This window comes from Clinocottus analis, unplaced genomic scaffold (assembly GCF_023055335.1).
Source record: "Clinocottus analis isolate CAN_PGR_092001 unplaced genomic scaffold, fCliAna1.0.p SCAF_15, whole genome shotgun sequence".
NCBI lineage: Eukaryota > Metazoa > Chordata > Actinopteri > Perciformes > Cottidae > Clinocottus > Clinocottus analis.
The window spans coordinates 17,776,289-17,801,903 of NW_027175876.1; the positions used below are offsets into that span (position 1 = coordinate 17,776,289).

Here is a 25,615-nt window from a genome sequence, read left to right on the forward strand (position 1 = left end):
TTATTTGGTCTCGTGGTCAGAGTCTCTTCTCCCTGATGAGTCTGTCACTGTAGAGCCGACAAGTTATGAGTTATGAGGACTTCATTCACCTAATTATTGAATTATTAACTTTGAGAACTATATATACATATGTGTGTGTGTGTGTGTGTGTGTGTATATATATATATATATATATATATATATATAAATATATATATATATAAATATATATATATATATATATATATATATATATATATATATCCGGTTCTGCAGGTCCTTCTGTGTGACTCTGCATGTTCTCCCCGTGGCAGCGTGGGTTCTCTCCGGGTTCTCCGGCTTCCTCCTGCAGTCCAAACACATGCAGCTCAGGTTACCTGGACTCTAACTGCCCCGCAGGTGTGAGTGGGTGTCTCTCTGTCTGTGATGACTGGAGGCTCGTCCAGGTCAACCTCCTGTACTCGGTGACAGCTGACAATGTAGATGTGTTATTGTTAGTGGTGTTAAAAAATATTCTCCGATGCATCCCAAAACACATCATAAAACTATTAAAAAACATCTGTCACGCACAAAACAGCACAATAGAAAAATAATGTGTATTTGACCAACAAAAGTCTTCTTTTATCCACAACACAAGTTTACAGTGTTTTACATTTTACAGCATCAACTGAAGTGAGACAGAGACAGAAGACATGCAACATGTGGAACGTTATACTTGCAAACAGTGCAGAACCAGGATGTGGAGCAAAGTTTCCTTTTCGTCCAATAAGACCTTAACAGCAGCGTGCGGCGTAACAGACGGCCCAGTGTTCCCAATACGCTGCACATGAAGGCAGCGTTACTGGAGGAACATCAGCTGGAGAGGAAGCTGCTCTGTCATCAGACCAACTGTTTAGTACCTAACAGCCTCATTTGTTTAAAAGCTCCAAAAGAAAGCGCTCCGATGAAGAAGGAAAGCCATAAGAAGATCCATCAATTAACAACAATTCCATATAAAAATCTATGACATTCAGAAGTCAAAACCGAGGACTTTCCACCAGGACGCGTCACCGAGCGCCACAGGAGGCCAAAACTAACGAAAACTCCATCAGATACATCAGATAATACACATTAAAACCTGACTATACTCTTTCAAACTCTTGATTTTCAAATAAACTGACTTTACCTATTCAACTATATGTTTAATATTGTTTTGATAATAATATACTTATTGCATATCTTTAATGCTTTTTATGAACTCTGACACTACGTTTACATTCAGTGAATTAGACAATGCTGCTCAGTGACTGAGGGCCCAAAACACAGTACAACACTGTACAACACTGTACAACACAGTACAACACAGTACAACACAGTATAAAACACAGTATAAAACACAGTAGTAGAACATGGACACACAGTGTGTGATGGAGGAGAAACAGCATCCAAAGCAGCTTGTGGTCCAACTGTTAGACTTGAACAGGTGTAAAAGTCACACAGTGCTCACGAGTCGCTCCTGAACAGTTTGTCCGGTGACAGCCTCGTGTACGTCTCCGAGGGCCCGGTGCCCTGCTGCAGGTAGAAGATGTCGATGTCCCGGTGTTTGATGGAGGTGAGCTCGAACCTGCCGCAGCGCTTTGCCGCGTTCCGGACCAGGAAGCAGAGCAGGACCGCGACCAGCAGCACGAACACGCCGATGCCCAGCACGCTGCCGGTCTTTACGTAAGGGGGCACCGCGGCTGGGCGCGCGCTGGCCGGGCCGGGCTGCAGATGACGAGGAGGAGGAGGAGGGCTGAAGCCCGACCCGTCATCCTTCTGCTCTCCCGCGATGCGCACGCACGTGTTCCCGTCGCGGTGCAGCTCGAAGCCCTTGTTGCACAGACACTGGTACCCCCCCATCCGGTTCTCGCAGCCGTGGTGGCACTGCCCCATGTCGCACTCGTCGATGTCGGTGCAGACGGTCTGCCTGTCCAGGATGAACCCCAACGGGCAGCGGCACGTGTCCCGGTCGTTCCCGTCGCAGCGGGCCGGGCAGTCCTTCTCTGCGCAGAATAACTCGCACTTGGTGGGGTCGTGGGCCGCCACCCGGAAGCCCTTCCGGCACGTGCACTGGTAAACCCCGCGCAGCTTGTCGCACAGCATGTGCTCGCACCTCTCGCAGATCGCGACGTCGACGCACGCGCCGTCCTCCTCCACGAAGCCTTCCCCGCACGCGCACCTGAACCCGTCTCGGGTGGGCTCGCACTCCTCGCCCTCGCCCGTGCACGGGTGGTCCTCGCAGGGACTCCTCGTGCAGTTGATGTTGTTGCGATGGAGGACTTTCCCCGGCGGGCAGGCGCACGCGCCGGCGGCGCAGAGCTGCTCGCAGCCGCCCCGCAGCACCTCGCAGCTCCAGGGAGCCGCCATCCAGCCGCCGGACAAGCACACGTGCTTCGCGTCCAGATAAACACCGCCGACCTTCACCGTCACCGCGATGGTCCCCGGTGGAAACGCGTCCGAGTCGTGCACCGTGAAGTTGGAGGGCGTGGTGGTGTAGGTCACCTGCGCGCCCGCGCCGGGCTGCAGGACCCCGCACGGCTCCTCGAACGCGTACTGGCACAGGAACGCGTTGCGGGTGCCTCGGCACGGCGCCCGCTGCAGCTCGATGCGGCCTCCGGTCGACACGGAGATGGCCGGGCAGCTCGTGAGCGCGCCCTCTGCGGCCGCGTCGCTGCTGGGCAGCTCCACCCAGTAGCTGCCGTCGCGCGCGGTCACGAGCTCGCCTACGTGCTCTTGGTTGAACCGGTACAGCTGTCCGCCGGAGTCTTTGCAGCGGGTCCGTGCGCCCGGGAAGTCCTCTGGCTCCTGGAAGAACGCAACGCACTGATTCCCGGCGCAGCGCGCGCGCTGTGACAGGACCGCGTCCCGCAGCGCGCACAGGACCACCGCGGACACGAGCAGCGCGTGAGACCAAGGAATCATGGTGGCAATGTGAAAGGAGCTGGTGGAGAGAAGCTCCGTGCTCGACGGTCTGAGGCGGATTCAGCGGCGGCAGGCGGCGCTTTGCCCCGCTTATAAACGCCTCACGCGGGGTGTTGCTCCTGGAGAGGAAGGAAGTTCCGTCCGGACCGCAGCTCCGGTCTGACCGCGCTGCCTCCCTCCCTCTGCCCAGAGCTTATCTCAAAGAGACTGTCCCATCAACACGCACACGCACGCGCGCACACAAACATGCGCGCACGCGTCCGTGCACTTTTAATAAGAGAGGAGATGAACGGTATCCCATAATCTTCTCCCGTGAGGTAAAGTCTCTCAGATTCATGTTCATGTTTTACTCTTTTTACTTTGCATGTCCTGATATGAAGTGAATGGTTGAACACATATGCATATTCATAATATATGTATATTTACAATCATAGTATGCTCTATATGTATTGATTAATAATTTGATCTGCCATGTTTCATATTTAGAAACTGCTGCTGGAGATGAATCAGTGTTTTAGACTCTGGTTCATCTTCATAACACCTGACGTCACATTTCATTATAAGGTTGATCGATGAGACGATTCAGATAAACTGTCAGGAGGTATATATATATATATATATATATATATATATATATATATATATATATATATATATATATATATATATATATATATTTGGCACCCAACTCAGACACCAGAGACTGAATCTCAGAACCGGCTTCAGATCTGACTCTGAGGGCAAGAAGATATGTTTCTGTTGGGTTCCACTGTTGTGGATCACGTTTACAGATATTTAATAAGATGTCCGGCTCCATATGACGGACACATTGAGCTTCTCGCTGGATTATAAAGTAGAGCATTCTGAGGATATCTCCCTGAGGGGGTGGAGACCAAACACAGCTAAAAGAGAAGGAATATTGGAGTAATGTTTTCCAGGTGGACAGAAACACGACAGCAAATGAATGCTGTTTCTGTTAGAAGTGTGAAAAAGTAACAGTTGGCTCGTGCATATGGACTTTAGAGGGTGAGACAACGTCAATGTGGTGTTTTCAGCTGGTTAAAACAGACTATTACACAGCCTTAAAGAACATTTTGCTCACTGCAGGTCGATCACGTGGCTGCCGTCTCTTGATTATATGAACACAGCAGCAGCCACAGGACAATGTACAAAGCGTCTAATAATAGAAACATGAACTAAGAAAAGCTTCCAGAAGAGACACTGACTCACAGAGTCAAACTTCCTTCAGGTACAACAATAACTGTTGAGGTGGAGACGCAATCAACTGATTTATGTTCAATCCAGAGCAAATCATAACCGCAAAACTATTCAGCGTCTTCCCTCAGAGCAGCGGAGGAAGAGAGCTGCCGTCTCTTCCCTCAGGGGCAGTCGTGACTGGACGGGAAGAGGAAGTGGGAACAAGAGGGCTGGAACACTTCCCTCAGCCACCGGCCGCAGAAACAAAACCTGACGAGCGCTTTACGCAAACCTCCATCTCGTCCAGGAGACCTGGAGCGTCGTGAGCGACGATTCCCTCCCGACCCGACCGAGTGACTCTGCTCCTCATGGAGATGAAGCACGAGAACCCACACCATGCGGACATGGAGTTGGAAATGAGTGTCAGCTGTAACTAAATGTGTATTCAGAGCCATAAAAAACAGATTCATGACTGTGATTGCAGAGGCCACAGTGAAAAATTACCCACAATTCAAAGAGGTAGGCTGGCTCAATGCTATCTCTCGTTAAAGGGGTGTGGAGGGCTGGAGGGGATGTGAACGAGGCAAACAGGGATAGGAACCCTTTGTTTACGCTGTAGAAACAAAATAATCACTGTTTTTTATTCAACTGATTTCACTTTGAGATTCCGATCTTTGCTCGGACGCCTATCAGCGGGCGCCACGGTTACGATCCAACACAGCGACACACTCGCTGTGTCATCGCTGCTCGGCGTCAGCTCGGCGATAAAATACAGGCCGGTAAACATTTTCTATGATATCTTTAGTGCCCACGCTGAGTTTAGCCGCAGGGCGTTCAAGACGCGCCCCGAAGTCTGCCTGGTTCCTCCTCTTTCCACTCATTTCATGTTGTTTTCACAGTGAACACATGAGGAGTTACTCTGACCAGGTCTGGTTCCTGACTACATCCTCAGCACAGTCTTCTCTGGAATTATGTATTCATGACAATTTGTTCATTATAGCTCAGTATAGCTCAGCATAGCTCATAGCTCAGTATAGCTCATAGCTCGGTATAGCTCAGTATAGCTCGGTATAGCTCAGTATAGCTCAGTATAGCTCATAGCTCAGTATAGCTCATAGCTCAGTGTAGCTCATAGCTCAGTATAGCTCATAGCTCAGTATAGCTCATAGCTCAGTGTAGCTCATAGCTCAGTGTAGCTCATAGCTCAGTATAGCTCATAGCTCAGTGTAGCTCATAGCTCAGTATAGCTCATAGCTCAGTGTAGCTCATAGCTCAGTATAGCTCATAGCTCAGTGTAGCTCATAGCTCAGTGTAGCTCATAGCTCAGTATAGCTCATAGCTCAGTGTAGCTCATAGCTCAGTATAGCTCATAGCTCAGTGTAGCTCATAGCTCAGTGTAGCTCATAGCTCAGTATAGCTCATAGCTCAGTGTAGCTCATAGCTCAGTATAGCTCATAGCTCAGTGTAGCTCATAGCTCAGTGTAGCTCATAGCTCAGTGTAGCTCATAGCTCAGTGTAGCTCATAGCTCAGTGTAGCTCATAGCTCAGTGTAGCTCATAGCTCAGTGTAGCTCATAGCTCAGTGTAGCTCATAGCTCAGTATAGCTCATAGCTCAGTATAGCTCATAGCTCAGTGTAGCTCATAGCTCAGTGTAGCTCATAGCTCTATCCACCCTCAATATTCACTGCTCCACAAGAGCAATGCTTTGCAACTAACGGCTCAACCAGACTGTGAAGTTGTATTGTTGCTAAAGTACAGGAGTCGTCCCCAGGAGAGGAGGAAGAGGGAAGTGTTTCCATGTCCTAGAGAGAAGAAGAGCTGAGGCAAATTTACCCGTAGCCTCTTTATCTCTTTCACACACCTACATGCACACACACTTACATGCACACACACTTACATGCACACACACACAGTTTATCACTCGCCCAGTGCCACCCTGAGGAATTGACTAAGCTCTGCTGCTTTGTGATGGCTGGCAGCAGAGGAGACACAGAGCACATGCCCACCCAGATGACCTTTCCAATGGCGTACATCCTGTCCAGGGAGGGAGCGGTTGGTCATTATGTAAACACACACACGCACACACACACACACACACACACACACACACTTTTGAGTTTCCGTACAACTTTCCTTGAAAGGCAGTGTTGGTCATCTTCTTTAAAAACATTGTTGATAATATGTAAACTATTACGTCAAAAGCGAAAGGGTTAATAATCGGGTATCTGTGGCTGTGACAGGCCTGTAATGAGCCCGTCCAATCATTTCATTCCTGCCTGCCTGCGCTCATATTCTGACCGTGCACTCATTGCTCGTCACCGTAGTCATCCGCTAGGTGCTAGCTTAACTTCTGTGAGTAGTAGCAATAGCAATATATATTTTTTACCTTTACAATAAGCATTTTGTGGAAATGGCTTTGGAGGGAGCCCTGATGGGAAGATCTGCAAAGGACCTGGCAACTTTTTTCTCTAGATTCAGCGACTTTTAGAGCGAATGCTACGAGCTGCTTGAGTTAGCAACATGGGCCGTTTTGATCAATTGCATACTTTTAAATGTGACCGTTCTCAAACAGGTGTTTGTCACGTCATACGGGAGGCGTGGCTAAACCTATTTGAACTAACATTTTGGTGTCACACACGACACAAACAACGGCCCCCCGGTGGAAAGTCCTGTTTGTTCTGACCCATTTGTCCACCTGTTGTTAAACTTCATCGAATTTTACCTCCATTTTAGATTTTTGAGTAATTTGAAGAATTCACGGTGACAGAGGGTGAGTAATTGATGTGTCATCAACGGGGGTGAACAATTAAAATCACAAAAAATGATTCCGTTCTGGAGAATGGAAACTTGATGTAATCTTACCGACACCCAGAACGTTAGGGAGCAACGTGACGTTCATGAATCAATATGCTCACAATCTTGTCAAACATACCTTTCTCTGCTCGTCATGGGTTTGAATCTCCGGCAGGGTGTTTCTTGCTTTCCCTCCCTGACCCTCGCTGACCCGCGAGGAACTCGCTGTGACGATGTTGAGTTTCACCATCTGAGACGCACAGATAAATATTGAGGGTGTAAATCATGTCCTGTGTTTGGGCACGAGGGGGAAAGGTAGCTCCACCGCCTCAATGGCAGGAAATAACCCCCTGGAGTCCCGGTGGTATCACAAGCTTTCAGGTTAAACAAACAACAATATATTACAACTTCAACATCTTTGTTTTCATTCCTGCTTGGTGTCGTGGCTCATTAACCACATGACACAAGAAACAAAACAGGAGAATATATAATTAGTGCATTGAAAGATAATAAAAATGGTATAACAAAGCCCGGACACTTATGAGGACATCATGACTGGTTTATGACTGACTAATGGGTTGTATTGTCTGTGCAACAAAGGCTCTACAGGAGGATATGAAATACATTTTCAGTTGAACACATGAAATTAATGCATGATATTACATGTCTGGCTTAGAGGAGATGATCCAAAATGCTGGCACAGGAAGACAAGGGGAGTACCAGTAAAGGAGAACAAATGGATTGAGCTCGGGCCTAAACCAACAAGATACCACAGAGCTTCAACAACGTTCTGGCGAGCAGTGGATGGAAAGCCGGGCTGGATGTACTGTCGAGTAGATGAGTAGATGGAAGGCAGCTGGTGGACTGGACAGGTGAGGTCAACGAGTGGTCATCAGGTGGGAGCCGGGAGGGAACCAGGGGATCCAGGGATGCTCTTCAGAGCCCCAAGCCTCTGAAGAGCATCCCTGTTTCCCTCACTTAAGTCTTCTGCATGCGTCCTCGTCATCCCACCGGGGACGCATGGAGAGACGCAAGGAAAACAATACTTTTTTGAAGTGTGTGTGTGTGTGTGTGTGTGTGTGTGTGTGTGTGTGTGTGTGTGTGTCTGTGAGACTGGCCGTTGCTGGCCGGCTGGTGATGGTCGATCAAGCTAAACTAGTTACAACTCCAGTGATTTACGATCCCCTTGTCTTAAATTTTGTCATTAATGTTAAAATGAATCACCATAAAGCGCACGTCTCCTCCTTCCTTCCTCCCAGAGTCCTCTGCTCTGTCGGTAAAAACAAAAAGAGTCTCGCTGAACGCTGCTGTCCGTGACTCCAGGATGAGGATGTGTTTTACAGAACGTATTTAACACTAAAATGCCTTTTAGCAACTTTTAACCTCATTGTTTTGGTTGTCGAGCTCACAGACTTGTTTCTACCGTTAGCTAACAGTGTTAGCTCACACCGTTAGCTGACACTGTTAGCTTACACTGTTAGCTGACACTGTTAGCTCACACCGTTAGCTAACACTCTTAGCTCACACCGTTATCTAACACCGTTAGTTAGCTCACACCGTTAGCTAACACTGTTAACTCACATCGTTAGCTAACACCATTAGTTAGCTCACACCGTTAGCTAACACCATTAGTTAGCTCACACCGTTAGCTAACACTCTTAGCTCACACCGTTATCTAACACCGTTAGTTAGCTCACACCGTTAGCTAACATTGTTAGCTCACACCGTTAGCTAACACTGTTAACTCACATCATTAGCTAACACCATTAGTTAGCTCACACCGTTAGCTCACACCATTAGTTAGCTCACACCGTTAGCTAACACAGTTAGCTAACACGTTCACTACAACAGCTTCAGAGTTAAATGCTGTGTTGTGTGTTTTTCAGAGTTAAATGTTATGTTGTGTGTTATTTAGCATGTTAAATGTTGTGTTGTGTGTTATTTAGCATGTTAAATGTCATGTGTATTTTTCAGTGTGTTAAATGTAGTGTTGTGTGTTTTTCAGCGTGTTAAATGTCGTGTTGTGTGTTTTTCAGTGTGTTAAATGTAGTGTTGTGTGTTTTTCAGCGTGTTATATATTTTGTTGTGTGTTTTTCAGCATGTTAAATGTCGTGTTGTGTGTTTTTCAGCGTGTTAAATGTGGTGTTGTGTGTTTTCAGCATGTTAAATGTGGTGTTGTGTGTTTTTCAGCGTGTTAAATGTCGTGTTGTGTGTTATTTAGCATGTTAAATGTCATGTGTATTTTTCAGCGTGTTAAATGTCGTGTTGTGTGTTTTTCAGCGTGTTAAATGTCGTGTTGTGTGTTTTTCAGCGTGTTAAATGTCGTGTTGTGTGTTTTTCAGTGTGTTAAATGTCGTGTTGTGTGTTTTTCAGTGTGTTAAATGTAGTGCTGTGTGTTTTTCAGCGTGTTATATATTTTGTTGTGTGTTTTTCAGCATGTTAAATGTGGTGTTGTGTGTTTTTCAGCGTGTTAAATGTCGTGTTGTGTGTTTTTGCTCCGCTGCCCCCGAGAGATGGGAACAATACAAACCAACAAAACTCACAGAATGCAACCGACTGCAGTGCATCCTGGGAAATGAAGGGAACGTGACCTTCACCATAGTCCCATACTCTTGCTTTAACACTCAGTTATTCTGGTAAAGATGTGGATAAAACCACAATTTTGTATTTTTTAATTAATGATTATCCAACATTCAAAAAACAATCCACCACTAAAACTGCCACTTTTAATCAGTTTTTCTTTTTGCAGAAAAGTTGAAATGCTGATTTTATCTTGACAGATTCATTTCAAGAAAATTCCACCTCATTGTGTTTGCAGCGGCACAAAGTCAGCCTCCCACGTGGCTCTTTACGAAGCCCTTAAACAGCAGCGTTTCCTCTCCGCTGTCCTCCTCGCTCTTCCCAGTCCACCTGGAACGCCGCTGAGCGCTGACAGATGGAGCATGGACGGGAACACCCCTCGTCTCTCTCCTTCTGGGGAAAGAAGACCCCGTCACGTCCCCGAGGAGGCCGCCGACAGAAATATTCTGAACTTCCTGTGACCCCAGAAACAAGAACACATAGCCAAGGCCCTTGTAAGGTGGTTGCAAGTAACACACACACACACACACGCACGCTCGTTTCCACTTTCCGTGCTCGACACTTCCCATGTACTACATGCACTGGGCACACACATTTATTTTCTGGCTCCTCAAACACCTTCGGTTCAACAACAGAACCCAGAAGTGGACTCAGACCTGTGAAAACATTCGACTGGTTGATTGTGTTCATGCCGCTGCTGGAGAAACATCGCAATGAAAGCATGAGAGTGGAAGTTTGCCTATCGGGAAGATTACAGGCCCAAAGATTAAAAGAAAGCAAAAAAAATCAGTGTCCTAAAGCGTGTACTTACAAGAAGTCACTGAGGAGATGAAGACAGCTCTTCTTTTTTCTATTGATGCTCTGTTTGACTGTTGTTTCTATCTTTCATATCTTTTCATCCTGTATTATTTTATCGTAAGGCGACCTTTGGTGACATAAAAGGTGCTTCCAAATGAAATGTATTATTATTATTATTATTATTATTAGATCAGTGTGGATCAACATTAATAATCTTCAAATGAATACATTAAACATTTACATTCTACATGATTCTGAATCTCTGGTGTGAAGTCTCTTCGTCACCTTTAGTACATTTTGGTCATTTGGAGTCGAACAGAGAGAGTCGAGTGGACCCGTCTGCTCGGATCAGCTCCCTGAACTCATCAGGAGACTCGCAGGAGAACAATAAAGTCGAAGTCCATTCCTCTAAATTTCAACTCCGGCTGCGATTCCCGTTATTTTTTTTTTACACACATACTATGAGTGAGCCTGCCTCGGTTTTCCCACACAGAGAGGCCTCTCCTTGATCCTCCTGTGTGAAGCAACCTTCTCCCAACGGCTCTGACCTACATGTGTTTGCACAGCACCCTGGGAAGGGTACAACTCTTTCCCAGTCTGCTTGTGTAATATAGTTTTGGTTCATGGCACAAATTTCAAATGAATATGAGCAGCAGGGACGTGACAGACTTCTGCTCCGCTGCTGCTCGTTGAGGGATTACAAGCCTTCCATACGTTATGCAAGCGCGGCTCTTCACCCTGCGAGAGGGTTCATGCTCGTGTGTGTTGCTTTGCGACAGGACGAGGCCGTCTGAAGACAGCTTTCACACTCTAGTTTTTAGGTTACGGTTTCTGGTCGACTCCTCTGCAGCCGTCAGCTGCAGGAACGATTCCCGTCCTCATCAACAGACGCTTGTTCAACCTCCGTGGTGTCTTCTTGTTCTCAGTGTTGTAGATTCTGGGTTTTATCCAAACAGCTTTCAACCCCCTGACCCTCGGGCCGCCCGGCCTCTCGGCCCCCGGCCCTCCAGAATTTTTGAAGTGCATTGTAGAGAGTAAAGGGATAATAATATGATTTATGAAGGGAGTGCGTGTACAGATGCATAAAAGGAACATTCCAGTGAAATCTCTGTTCCTCTCTGCAGTCACTACGTGATTACAACACATGAGAGTTGATGAAACTAGAAAAGCACTTCATGAAAGTGACATTGTGATATGTCGGCTGCTGGTTGGCGTCATTACAACATTATGAATAGATCCACTCCTAGTTTTAAATGTACAGCGTTGTGTTGGCTCTCAGACTTCACACGAGGTCAGGACTTAATGTTTTATGAACAATGCATTCACTGTACATGAAGGACCTCGTGCTCAGCTGCAGGGCGACAGCCTCTGAGTCTAGTTCCATATAGAAACCACCATCCTGCACACAGATACATGAACATAATGCATGCAATGAGGAGATGGAGCCTAATGTGTCCATTCACTAACAATAACTCATACACCAGATGCCACCATCTTGATGTCCTCAGTTGACTCATGCGCAACAATATGCATTTAAAATTTGAATAAAGGTTTCAGTGTGTGCAGGTGCACAGTTATAAATACAATGGCCTTCTGTAGTTTAAACTGCAAAGAGCTCATAAACTGCCATCATGTTGAATGGATGCGGTTAATCACTGAGCACCTGCATATTTAACGGATATATGGATAAAATATGTATTTATTTAAATATGTGGCATCTTTGTAGCACTGAAGCCGTCGAAGGAGTAACGCATCAAAGATCTTTAAACCGATTCACATATTTTAGGTTTTCACAACATCATTATTGTGGTTAAAAACATTCACAGTAACGCTTTTATCCCCATACAGAAATCAATAATCTGGACACTGATTAAAAGTATTCATTGTAATATGTTTTAAATCACAGCAGGAATATGAAAGCTATGGAAGAGCGACCGTGACACGCGTGACTAAAAACAGTTGCACAGATTCTTTCGCACTTCCTCAGCTGGCAGCCTGTGTTAAAGGTTAATAAAATGGGTGTATTAGATTCATAAAATGGGCGTGTTCTTGCACAAACACACTGCTGAGTTCAGAGGGGATGGAAACAACATCCAGTTGGCATCGTGAAATGGAACTCTTATGCAACAGTTTTGGCTTCGCTGCAGCAGAGAGAGGCAGCGAGGGATCAAGGAAACGCTGGGCGAAGAGGAGGGGGAGGTTGTGTCGATGGAGCTGAAGTGTTACGAGGAGAGCGGGGTGAGCAGCAGAGGATCACTCATACCTGCTGCTGAGCAGAGCTCCTTCAGCCTCAGGCTGTGGTGAGCACAGAGCTCACAGGAGGATAACGCTCAGAGATGCTTTGTGACGTTTTGATAGACTTTTCATTTTGGTGAGCGTCCAGCTAACGCGTGAGCGTCCAGCTAACGCGTGAGCGTCCAGCTAACGCGTGAGCGTCCAGATAACGCGTGAGCGTCCAGCTCGCGTGTGAGCGTCCAGATAACGCGTGAGCGTCCAGGTAGCGCGTGAGCGTCCAGCTAACGCGTGAGCGTCCAGGTAGCGTGTGAGCGTCCAGCTAACGCGTGAGCGTCCAGGTAGCGTGAGCGTCCGGGAGTCGCTGCTTCAGGAAGAGCTCAGCACACAGAAGCTGTCTGGATGTTTTATGTGCTAAACATGGTGCCAAAGGAGAACGTTTGTCCTGCATCTTCAGCTTTACTACAAGAGCTGCAGAAGGAATATTCTCCAAAGCAAGGGCAAGGAAACCAGTAGAAGCTTCCTCCACAGGACGGATGAGAGGAAATGATCAGAGGAGAAAACTAAGACACAACCTGAGTCTGCAGGAAGGAACAAATGACACAAATGAACATTGAAAAAGACTTGCATATAGAAACTGTCACAGTGATGGATGGCTTATTAAAACCATATTTCCCGCCATGCGTCCAACGTGTTCATGATGCGTCCAACGTGTTCATGATGCGTCCAACGCGTTCACGGTGCGTCCAACGTGTTCATGATGCGTCCAACGTGTTCATGATGCGTCCAACGTGTTCATGATGCGTCCAACGTGTTCACGATGCGTCCAACGCGTTCACGGTGCGTCCAACGTGTTCACGATGCGTCCAACATGTTCATGGTGCGTCCAACGTGTTCACGATGCGTCCAACGTGTTCATGGTGTGTCCAACGTGTTCATGGTGCGTCCAACGTGTTCATGATGCGTCCAACGTGTTCATGATGCGTCCAACGTGTTCATGATGCGTCCAACGTGTTCACGATGCGTCCAACGCATTCACGGTGCGTCCAACGTGTTCACGATGCGTCCAACGCATTCACGGTGCGTCCAACGCGTTCACGGTGCATCCAACGTGTTCATGGTGCGTCCAACGCGTTCACGATGCGTCCAACGCGTTCACGATGCGTCCAACGCGTTCACGATGCGTCCAACGCGTTCACGATGCGTCCAACGCGTTCACGATGCGTCCAACGTGTTCACGGCGTCTGGTTAAGCTGGACGCGTCTCTCGTGTTGATGTCCAACCTGATGCCATTTCATTTGACATTGCAGATCCTGAAATAATCTTTAAATAATAGAGGAATGTCTCGAGGCTAACGAGTGGATTAAAAACAAAACACATTAACATATATAAACATAAACACATCTTAAAGGGACTCTCATGTGTTCACTTTATCATAATCTGTGTTTTTAGACACCAGCATCACATTAATAAACAAAGGTTAATACAGTGAGGCAATTAGTTCAGTCGGTATTATTTTGTCCAGGAGGATCATGTGATCAGCTGCTTGTTTGCGTGAGTGACTGTGCAGCTCTGTGTCTGTCCACGTCTCTTCTCTCGTTGTGCTGAAGCAAACTGCATCCCGTCCTGAGGAGCTTTTGTTTCCTGGTGGAGTCTGACTGCTCTGTCTCTTCTTTACCGGCTTCTGGTGAACACATCGCCTCCAGATTACGGGAAGACAACTCAGTGAATCTATTTTATTTTTGGCAAGATCGCCAATTCCAGTGCAGCGTCACCTCAGTTCTCCGTATGAGGCAGGTTCTGAACCGACCCATGAATTATTATTCAGAGTAATCCCTGAGTAAACAAACACTTGACGACTGAATAAACTTGTGGAACTGATGTGTCACGCCGTCTGACGTACAAAAGGGGAATATGAATATGAACTTTTAGATTAAATAATCCTTTATTTGTCCCTCAGTGGGTAAATTACAGGATTTTTCAGAAGACTTTACATCTACAACATTAACGTGACAGATAATATGTTGGTCTTAAAGGAACACTTTGGCTTTATTTTGGAAATATTGCGCCTTCTTTTCCTCGTAATATTATCTTCTCTTAAAGTTAAAACATCACTCTCACTTTTCAACTTTTTCCTTTCAGATATTAGGAATCTTTTGTGAAAATTCACCTTTTTGTGGAAACGCCGCCAGTGTTTGTGTCAGACTTCATCAGCATCGTCCACTTTGGGTTTATCGTTGTGAAGCACAAAGGTTTCCGTGTGCGACGCTCTGCACACGAGTCGTGTTTGTGTTGGCGGCCGAGTCTCTTCACGGCGATGCTGGGAAAGAAAAGACGCAATCTGAGAGGAGAAAGTGAAGGCGTTCCTGGCAGGCCTCTGAGGCCTCTGGCGTCATGTGACGTGCTGCCGCCGCCTCGGTTTGGTTTAGCAAGTTGTGCGTATGAATATGAGTCAGGTGGAGTGACTCAGATCTGTTGCATTGAGCAGAGCGGCGAGCTTCAGACGAGCTGACGTCATGAGCATCAGGAACCGTTTGGGACGCACTCAGTTTTTACTCACAGGAAGGGAAGTCACTCCCACAGAGAAGGACATTCACTCAAGTGGGGTGTCCTCATGTCTTGTCAGAAATGATTAATTTCCTCTCCAGAAGTAAGAATAAAAGCTCCTTTTGTCACAAGGGATAACGTTGACCTTTGAAACAAGATAATTAATCCAAAGTATTTGTGGACGATTTTTCTCTGGGAAACTATTCTCCTGGCAGCAGAACTGGAACGATCAGTTAGAGTCATCCAGTCAGCTGGTTGTTCCTCTCATTATGCTTCCTCTCCTCATGCTTCCTCTCCTCATGCTTCCTCTCCTCATGCTTCCTCTCCTCATGCTTCCTCTCCTCATGCTTCCTCTCCTCATGCTTCCTCTCATTATGCTTCCTCTCCTCATGCTTCTTCTCCTCATGCTTCCTCTCATTATGCTTCCTCTCCTCATGCTTCCTCTCATTATGCTTCCTCTCCTCATGCTTCCTCTCCTCATGCTTCCTCTCCTCATGCTTCCTCTCCTCATGCTTCCTCTCATTATGCTTCCTCTCACCATGCTTCCTCTCCTCATGCTTCCTCTCCTCATGCTTCCGCTCCTTATGCTTCTTCTCCTCATGCTTCCTCTCCTCATGCTTCCTCTCCTCATGCTTCCTCTCCTTATGCTTCCTCTCCTCATGCGTCCTCTCCTCATGCGTCCTCTCCTCATGCTTCCTCTCATTATGCTTCCTCTCCTCATGCTTCCTCTCATCCTGCTTCCTCTCACCATGCTTCCTCTCCTCATGCTTCCTCTCATCCTGCTTCCTCTTCTCATGCTTCCTCTCCTCATGCTTCCTCTCCTCATGCTTCCTCTCATCATGCTTCCTCTCCTCATGCTTCCTCTCATCCTGCTTCCTCTTCTCATGCTTCCTCTCCTCATGCTTCCTCTCTTCATGCTTCCTCTCCTTATGCTTCTTCTCCTCATGCTTCCTCTCCTCATGCTTCCTCTCCTCATGCTTCCTCTCCTTATGCTTCCTCTCCTCATGCGTCCTCTCATCATGCTTCCTCTCCTCATGCTTCCTCTCACCATGCTTCCTCTCCTCATGCTTCCTCTCACCATGCTTCCTCTCCTCATGCTTCCTCTCCTCATGCTTCCTCTCCTCATGCTTCCTCTCACCATGCTTCCTCTCCTCATGCTTCCTCTCCTCATGCTTCCTCTCCTCATGCTTCCTCTCCTCATGCTTCCTCTCACCATGCTTCCTCTCCTCATGCTTCCTCTCCTCATGCTTCCTCTTCTCATGCTTCCTCTCCTCATGCTTCCTCTCCTCATGCTTCCTCTTCTCATGCTTCCTCTCCTCATGCTTCCTCTCCTCATGCTTCCTCTTCTCATGCTTCCTCTCCTCATGCTTCCTCTCCTCATGCTTCCTCTCACCATGCTTCCTCTCGTCATGCTTCCTCTCCTCATGCTTCCTCTCCTCATGCTTCCTCTCCTCATGCTTCCTCTCCTCATGCTTCCTCTCACCATGCTTCCTCTCGTCATGCGCCCTCTCCTCATGCTTCCTCTCCTCATGCTTCCTCTCACCATGCTTCCTCTCGTCATGCTTCCTCTCCTCATGCTTCCTCTCCTCATGCTTCCTCTCCTCATGCTTCCTCTCCTCATGCTTCCTCTCACCATGCTTCCTCTCGTCATGCTTCCTCTCCTCATGCTTCCTCTCCTCATGCTTCCTCTCACCATGCTTCCTCTCGTCATGCTTCCTCTCCTCATGCCTCCTCTCCTCATGCTTCCTCTCCTCATGCCTCCTCTCCTCATGCTTCCTCTCCTCATGCCTCCTCTCCTCATGCTTCCTCTCCTCATGCTTCCTCTCCTCATGCTTCCTCTCCTCATGCTTCCTCTCCTCATGCTTCCTCTTCTCACTGAGCTGAAGGTCAAATGCAGGGACTTTTAATTCATAATGATTTCACTCTTTCATCCTAAAAGGAAGATGGGAAGTCAAACTGCTCACAAGCCGGTTCTACTTGTTTTAAACAGGAATTGTGCGTCTCTGCCGTGAACACAAAGACACACACACCATGCACACATGTTGCAGCTAAAGTTAAACTGAGGAAGTCCAGCATTGTACCGCTGGAGCTGGAACAATCCCTCGTTCATGACATTGTAGGACGGAGCTCCATGGAAAGCACTTCCTGCTGCTACAAACACTTCATCACTCTCACTGCTGTCTGTGTTCCTGTGGCACGTCAAACCCAGTGACACACTCAGAGTGTGACCTTGTGAGTGTTTTTACCCTCGAGGTCGCACCCCAAGACCCCAAAGTGACCTTGAGCCTGTACTCCGCTGTGAGCCAGCTCTGCTTCAACACAAAGTGACGCTGCCACGAGCTTACAATAGTACTTATAGGATTTTTATTAGCTGATGATTTGACTGGAAAAAGTGTCTTTGTCCACACATCCTCTTTGGCAATAACGTTGTTTGTGTCATTACGGAGGTCATTTAATTACCGTGCAATGATATCATAATAAAAGCCACCACCAATACGCCAGCTCATAACTCCAGCAGCTCGCCAGCCGAGTTCTGGGCTCCAGGCGTGATTTAGTTTTTCCGACAATTGTTGCTGGAAACACGTAGATGTCAAAAGATGTTTTTCTTGTTTTCCACAGGTTTCTGTCAGCGATGCGTCCAGCGATGGCCGCTTGTGTACGCGTAGAGGAAGGCGCTCGTCCTCGTGAGGACACAGCAACATGTTGCTAGCTGGTTTATTTAAGGCGGCCGCGGACAAACGCTCCATGTCAAAGGTTCATGTCAACAACTTTCTCCATGTGACCAGAGTCCAGCAGCCGGTCACTGCTGCATTAGATTAATATGTGAACACAGTCCTGACGGCAAGAACGAAACCTTTGACCTATAAAAGTGCATATATTTTTATCCCGTATTTGTCTGAAATGATTCATTAGCTTTTCTAAGTACTGGACATCGTGTGCAGCGTGACATTAGCAGCAGCTGTCTGCACGTCAACTCTTTGTGAGATCTGGAGGAGAGAGAGAAAGAAAAGCCCTTTTCATATCCCTGCTCTTGCACTCTGCATGTTTACATTTGCAGCAGGATGTTGCTCTCCGTCTCTCCGGTGACCTGCCCAACCAATTCATCTGATTTAATAATAGTGGAACTTCTCTGCATACCTCTGCAGATTGAAAACATGTGGGGAACCGGCCTCAGTGCTCATGGCTCGCTGTAGTTTTCTGGGCGTGGGCCTCCGGTGTGAGGCCGGACCGATGGACCCAGCAGAGGACTCCCGGCCCCAGCAGAACCTCAGACACTGTTGAGACCTGATAGTCCAGAGTTCTGTAGTGAAGCTCCCTCTGCAGGACCGGGTCCCTCCACCGGCCTGCAGGAGTTGAACGCTCATGTAAACCCTGGAGGAACTCGCATGTGGTCCACATTGCTGAGTCCTGCCTGTGCTGCAGAGGGAGCAGGCATCCCTCCAGCCTGAGGATGGGAATGTTGCTGACGCCGTCTGCAGCCCCACTGTGGTGGCTTTGAATGTTTAACCCCTGCAGAGACATCCAGAATGAACATCAAGTCTCGAAACTGCTTGTTCATCCTCTGAGCCGGCGGGTTAAAAAAGCATTTTTTGACAAACAATCGGCAAATCTATGTGATTTATCTGAGGCAGAAGCTGCAAAAACCAAAAAACCATGAACGCATCATGTGTGACGAACACCTGTCATGAGACAAAGTAACCGAAATGAAGCTTTAACTATGTTATTCCATCAAAAACATTTCAATCTTTCCACAAACTAACGGTTTGCTTTAGCTCGATCTAAACAACATCAGGTTCTGGGCTCCTCAGCGTAACAGAACAAACCGTCACGTGACAATAAAATCTACATGAAACATGGACTGAACTGCAGCCGCTGAACATTTAAAGCATTAAACCTTTTAAAGGCTTGAAGGAGGTTGTTAAAGTCTAAGTAGTTCAATGTGTACAGCACGCTCTCTTTACAGCGTCCCTGTAGAGGTTCAGAACCTTCATATATATAAATATATAAGTATGTAAGTATATAAGTATGAAGTGTGGAGCATTAAAGACAAGAACAACTTCTTGAATGAGACGGTTGATAAAAGTAATTTAAATAGTCGATGAGGAGAAAAAAACCTCATTAAAGAAATCATGTCTCACTTCCTCAACCTCTCTCTCTCTCTCTCTCTTTCTCTCTCTCTCTCTCTCTCTCTCTCTCTCTCTCTCTCTCTCTCTCTCTCTCTCTCTCTCTCTCTCTGTCACATTCATCAGACTCATTGATATGATGGATCCTGTGTTCTCAGTGAGCGTTCCTTTCTTCTGCATCAGGGGGGTCAAACTCATTTCAGTGGGCCGGACCAGTAAAATCACAGCATAATAACGACAATATTTCTCTATGTTTAAATCATTGGTGAAGGTTTTTAGATGATAAACTCTATTTTAAGGTCTTTCAACAATTACATAGAAACATAAAGAGCAAACATTCAGACATCAGCCCTCTGTTCATCTGCCTGCTCTCCTCTGCAGGTTCCCTCGCTTTGTGACACGTTTGTGACGCCACTTTCATGACGTGATCCATGTTCAACGACTTCTACACATTAATATCAGAGCTCACATCAGTTGAGACTGTGGATCAATGGTTCCACAAAGCTCTAGCACTAGTTTTTGAATTTGGGAGCGAGTCATATATATATTCTTTGAAAGTTTTAGAGCAAAGGAATAATATTTAATGCCTGTACAGTATCAATGCCACATCGCCTCCTGATCGTATGCAGGTAGAGACGACGTGACTTCGATCCAGACGCTGACCTTTATGAGGAAGTTTGCAACAAAAGGAGAAAATCATTTTCACGGTTGCATGACATTTCCGAGAATATCTTGGTTTTATGAGCCAGGCGATAAGTCACTTCATTATGTTTGGATATGTTTTAAATATTACAACATGGTCGGTTTTCAATACCGCAGACAAGCGACAGACGAAGAACGATGACCGAGTTTATACGCTGGGTCTCTTCCAGACCCACGTTTGAATTCCCAGATTGCTCAGCAGCACACACACACACACACACACACACACACACACACACACACACACACACACACACACACACACCCCGGCTGACCCCTGCTGAGTATTTCCTCAGTAATCTTCCAGCTGTTGGTTGGTGGGATCAGTCACCTGCTCCTCCTCACTGTGACTGTGGGAACGTCCTCCTGAAGAAGTCCACCACAGTGAGGATCCCATGCTTCCAGAAATGTATTTTTATCATTGGAAAAAGAAAGTCCTGCAGGTGCCAACATGCTGTGACTAAACAATGCTAAACAAATGGTCCATAACGACGTTGTTGTACATGTGCAGCTGTGCTCCAGACGGCTTGAAGAGCACGTCTTCTCAAACTTTAAACAAGAAAAGATTGACCGCATGTGTGCTCATGACTTCTGGAAGGTTTTCATCGTTATATTTCAAGACACTGCATCTTGTGCGTCGTCTGGGGAGAGACAACTGTTCACTGAACCTGGAAGAGCACTGCAGAGCTTCAGCCCGCCTGAAACCTGGCAGCGAGCTGAAGCTCCTCATGGAGCTTCATCTTCACAGAGACAGCTTCATGCTCGCCTGGGGACGAGGTCTGCTCTGAGCCCACCAGGAGACCGGACCGTGGGAGGACTTCAGGGTTGTCTGTAGCTAACGTGTTTCACATGTTGTGTCTGTAGCTAACGTGTTTCACATGTTGTGTCTGTAGCTAACGTGTTTCACATGTTGTGTCTGTAGCTAACGTGTTTCACATGTTGTATCTGTAGCTAACGTGTACATGTGTTGTATCTGTAGTTAACGTGTTCACATGTTGTGTCTGTAGTTGGCGTGTACACGTGTTGCACGTAGCATGATGTAACGTAGCATAATATAACATAGCATAATATAACATAGCATAATATAACGTAGCATAATATAACAAAGCATTATGTAATGTAGCATTATGTAACGTAGCATGATATAACGTAGCATGATATAACGTAGCATGATGTAACGTAGCATGATATAACATAGCATGATGTAACGTAGCATGATGTAACGTAGCATGATGTAACGTAGCATGATGTAACGTAGCATGATGTAACGTAGCATGATGTAATGTAGCATTATGTAACGTAGCATGATATAACGTAGCATGATGTAACGTAGCATGATGTAACGTAGCATGATGTAACGTAGCATGATGTTTAGGGATGTAAGACGCTACCGAGCTGAAACTTGAAATAAGTGGACACTGACTTGTGTTTTCACTTGTGTGTCTCAAACAAAGTCTTTTGTTTTCAGACCCTCCAACCAGCCGACCTCCTCATGTCAACTTTCTTGCTCTTTCCACCAACTAACCTTCTTCACTCCCACTATCACTACGGCCACGCAGCGCGTCGCAGTTGGCAACGTGCGGCCTCTGACCGAGCTGTTTCATCTGACGGGAGGAGCACGGGCTGGTACAGCTGGCGTCGTGGTAAAAAGACATTTGAAGGTCATGAAGTAACTCCCTACGACCCAGAAACCGTCCTAAAGACTGAGCCTGGACACTGGGAATCATGGTTACTGTGACTGAAAACAAACAAACGTCTCCCCCACTTGTTTCCTAAAGAGCTCGTCTTAATTGTTCAACAACTCCCCCAACCCGCCGCCGCCCCTTCCAAACACTTCCTGGTTTCTCCTCCTCTGCCGCCATCGATCACACTCCAGTAGCTTTCAAACATTCCTCTCTCAGTGACTCACCGCTCTGCTCACAGCGGGCTGTGCAACACGTGTAACTGTAGCATATGGGGATCAGCAGAAAGCTCTCCGGACCCCCGGACCCCCGGGATGTGATCCAAAAAGACCCGAAACCAGATGTGGAGCTTCACAGTGTCCAAACTCACCAGAGTGGCATTCGGCTGCGACGACAAACAAAGAGTTAAAACCTGACAGCTCGACTTGCTGCTGCTGGCAAATGAGTGATTGTCAAGGAAAACTTAAGATATTCAAAGCCTCCTTTTGTTGTTGTTGTTGTTGTTGTTGTTGTTGTTGTTGTTGTTGTTGTTCTTCTTCTTCTTCTTCTTCTTCTTCTTCTTCTTCTTCCCCTGCCATGCAGAAGACAAATGTCTGAGTATCAGCTGTGTTTTCATGCAGGATAAACTGTGTGAAGCCTGATTGGCAGAGTGGATCTAGAACATTCCTCTTGACTTTGGCCGTAGAAAGTGGACGGATCAGAGATCCATCCGGTTGACTCAACACAATCATATCCTGCTCTATGTTTAGATGACAGACTCTGCTGAGAAAGAAGCAGGAATTTAGCAGCTTCACATTAAAGGATGCACAGAGCACAGGTGTGAGGTGTGCTGCTGACACAGTGTGCATGCTTAAAGGACGCACAGAGCACAGGTGTGAGGTGTGCTGCTGACACAGTGTGCATGCTTAAAGGATGCACAGAGCACAGGTGTGAGGTGTGCTGCTGACACAGTGTGCATGCTTAAAGGATGCACAGAGCACAGGTGTGAGGTGTGCTGCTGACACAGTGTGCATGCTTAAAGGACGCACAGAGCACAGGTGTGAGGTGTGCTGCTGACACACAGTGTGCTGCAGGTTGGATGATTGAGAAAGAGACAGGAGGAAGAAAGAAGATCAGAACAAAAAGATTCACTTGGAACGACTCCAGATTCACATGTTTGGTTTCACAATCTGTCAGCTGGGGATCAGAGGAATCTCTTGAACAGGATGCCTGAGGTCTTTTGTGTTATTTTTAATATAAAGTATGCAAACAAAGTGTTTAATGCACGATAAGAGAGGAGATTATTAGAATAAAAGGGAACAGGTATCAAACTTTAATTGGAAATAACTTAAGTTACAAGAGCTATTTCTGTCTGATAAGAGAAGAAATACCCTGACTACACACACACACACACACACACACACACACACACACACACACACACACACACACACACACACACACACACACACACACACACACACTCTCATATTTCCTGGCACGGAGGACGAGGTGAGGTGTCGGATGAGGGCGTTCTCTCATTGGCTCGTGCGCCCTCATCTGCTTTCACTTACTTCTCACCGTCTCATGTCATGACCCCGACACACACACACACACACACACACACACACACACACACACACACACACACACACACACACACACACACACACACGGCTCCACAACTCGCTCCCTGGCGCCACCCAGTGGTCTCTGGATCCACTTGTCCCGCGTCTCCTCTCTCTTGCTGGTCTTCTCTCTCTTTCTTATTTCCGCTCCATGAGCCACTTTGCTGACGTTCTCGGGCGTCAACTTCCATCAATATGTATCATGAGGTGACAGATCATAAGCACGCATCCAACAGGAACGAATGACGCATGACGTGCTTTTACAACCAAACTGCTTTAATGTGGAGGGAAACATATTTTCTCTGAGATGATTTCGGCTCATAATTACGTTTCTAATCAAATGCAGAAGTCTGGGTGGAGGCGTCGTGGTGGAGCGTCGGACTAAAAGAGGATCTTCACCAAGAGAACACTGTCAATGCTGAGTTATTTTAATACACAACAATATTTAAATGATGAAACAAGAGATGCATCATGTCCGCTCGGTGTGAAGGATTCACACAAAGCTGCAGGTCATGCTGAACACAGCCCGGACCCCAAGACCGGACCCCAAGACCGGACCCCAAGACGGACCCCAAGACCGGCCTCAGAGAGGCCCCATTGTGCTTTTCCTCTTTTCATACTTCTCTTTTATGTGTTACACATATTTTGGCATGAAAAAGGTCCGTAGAGTTGTAAAGCCTGAAGTCTCCCTGTTAGAAACACTGAAGCTGAGCCGCTGACACACTGGAGGGAATCACGTCTTCACTTCTGTAAAGTAGTGAGTCACTGTGGAGGGAAACCCGACCCTCAATGCCCCATACCGACCCTCAATGCCCCCACCTCGACCCTTAATGCCCCACCCCGAGCCTCAATGCCCCACCCGACCCTCAATGCCCCCACCTCGACCCTTAATGCCCCCACCCGACTGCTCACTGCCCCACCCGACCCTCAATGCCCCCCACCGGACCCTTAATGCCCCCATACCGACCCTCAATGCCCCCACCCGACCCTCAATGACCCCGCCCAGAGGATCAGTGGAGTGCAGCATGAAGCTGGAGAGACAAGAGAGACTCCTTAGTCTGATCACCTGCAATGAACCAGTGTGACAGCACCCCCTGAGGCATGGAGGTGAACAGCATTCATGTGCGTTGGTGAAAGGTGAGATCAGTCTCTGGGATGTCCAGCAGGTGAGCGGCACGTCAAACCTGTCCGTCAGCATGACCCCCCTCGATGAAGGAAAATACTTGGATTACAAACACATGTGTACTGCGATGTCGAGAAATGACACAGTCGCAAAGTTACATGTAAAATATAAGACAGCAATGACAGAACTTACGCCTGTGAAACGGACTCGGGTCCATCACTTACTGCTTCCTGACTTTCTGTGATGCTGAGGCAGCAGGAACGACGCTATCTTTCACTTCACTGAACAGTGTTTTGGGCTCTCAGTGAGCCTCTGGGCTGGATTCTGTCAAGATAAGGCCATGACATCTCCAGACACACACGCTGTGTTGTTGACCAATCACAGCAGAGCGTTTCAGACAGCGGGCAGGAAGAGGTGCAGCAGGGCGGGATGAGAAAAACAAGGTGTTTTTTGAGCAATAATGCATGTAAACTTGGTGTTGATGAGTAGACTCGTCTCATTTGGTCCTCGACATCACAGAAGACGAGCTGCGTCTGGTCGCCACTCAGACTCGTGATGTAAGCAGGCAGCTCTCTGTGTTTCCTCTGAGCTCAACCAGTTCACGGTTGTGGCTTTGTGAACGATGAGGTCATCAGTTTTATCCTCAGGCAACCTCCGAAGGGGTGTTTTCATGAATAGTACAATGTTCATGTTTAACCACTGGAAAAACACATGCTGTTCTTTCTGTATTCCCTGGGTTGCTCTGTCAACTCCAGGCTCTTTTTATTGTGACTTTGAGTTTGAAGACATTCTCTTCCTCTTCAGAAACAACTGCTGGCAATTACAACCACCGCAAACATTCTGCGAGTGTGGAAAGTTACTCTTAAAGTGATATTCCACCTAGGATCTCTAACATGTTGGTGAACATATCTGCTTGTGGAGCAGTGAGCATGCACATGTTCAGCAGAAAACTGTCCTGAATGTGTGGTTATGAAAGTGTCTATTACTTAAACACATGATCACCACATTTGTGGCCACTTGGGGGCAGCGCAGCAAGCTGTAATCACAAGGAACTACCTTCTTCTGAAGTTCATTTGGTGAACGTGTTGTGTATACAGATGCAATTATGAACCAACAATAACTTTCACTTGACAAAATAAGAGCATTGAGAACAATATGAATATTTTAGAAAAATATCTGGCTGGCTGCAGACGTTCTCCATTTGGTGCTGTGTCTTTTTTTAGTACAACATGATTGATTAATGCGTCTAGTGGTTATGTAACACACTTCATTTCGGAAAACAACAGCTGCAATGTGTGAGTGTGTCATTTT

The 25,615-nt window shown here is 46.9% G+C and overlaps 1 protein-coding gene across 1 annotated transcript; it reads right to left on the minus strand.

Moving 5' to 3' along the window:
• Positions 1 to 591: 591 nt before the first annotated feature.
• On the minus strand, positions 592 to 2,919 carry LOC137785804 (thrombomodulin-like). Its single transcript, XM_068577314.1, has one exon. The coding sequence runs from the start codon at positions 2,917 to 2,919 to the stop codon at positions 1,462 to 1,464; it is 1,458 nt and encodes a 485-aa protein (XP_068433415.1). The 3' UTR covers positions 592 to 1,461.
• Positions 2,920 to 25,615: the final 22,696 nt, after the last annotated feature.

Bases quoted from the DNA above. Each gene is read 5' to 3' on its own strand.
- LOC137785804 (XM_068577314.1), bottom strand. From the start codon at position 2,919: ATGATTCCTTGGTCTCACGCGCTGCTCGTGTCCGCGGTGGTCCTGTGC.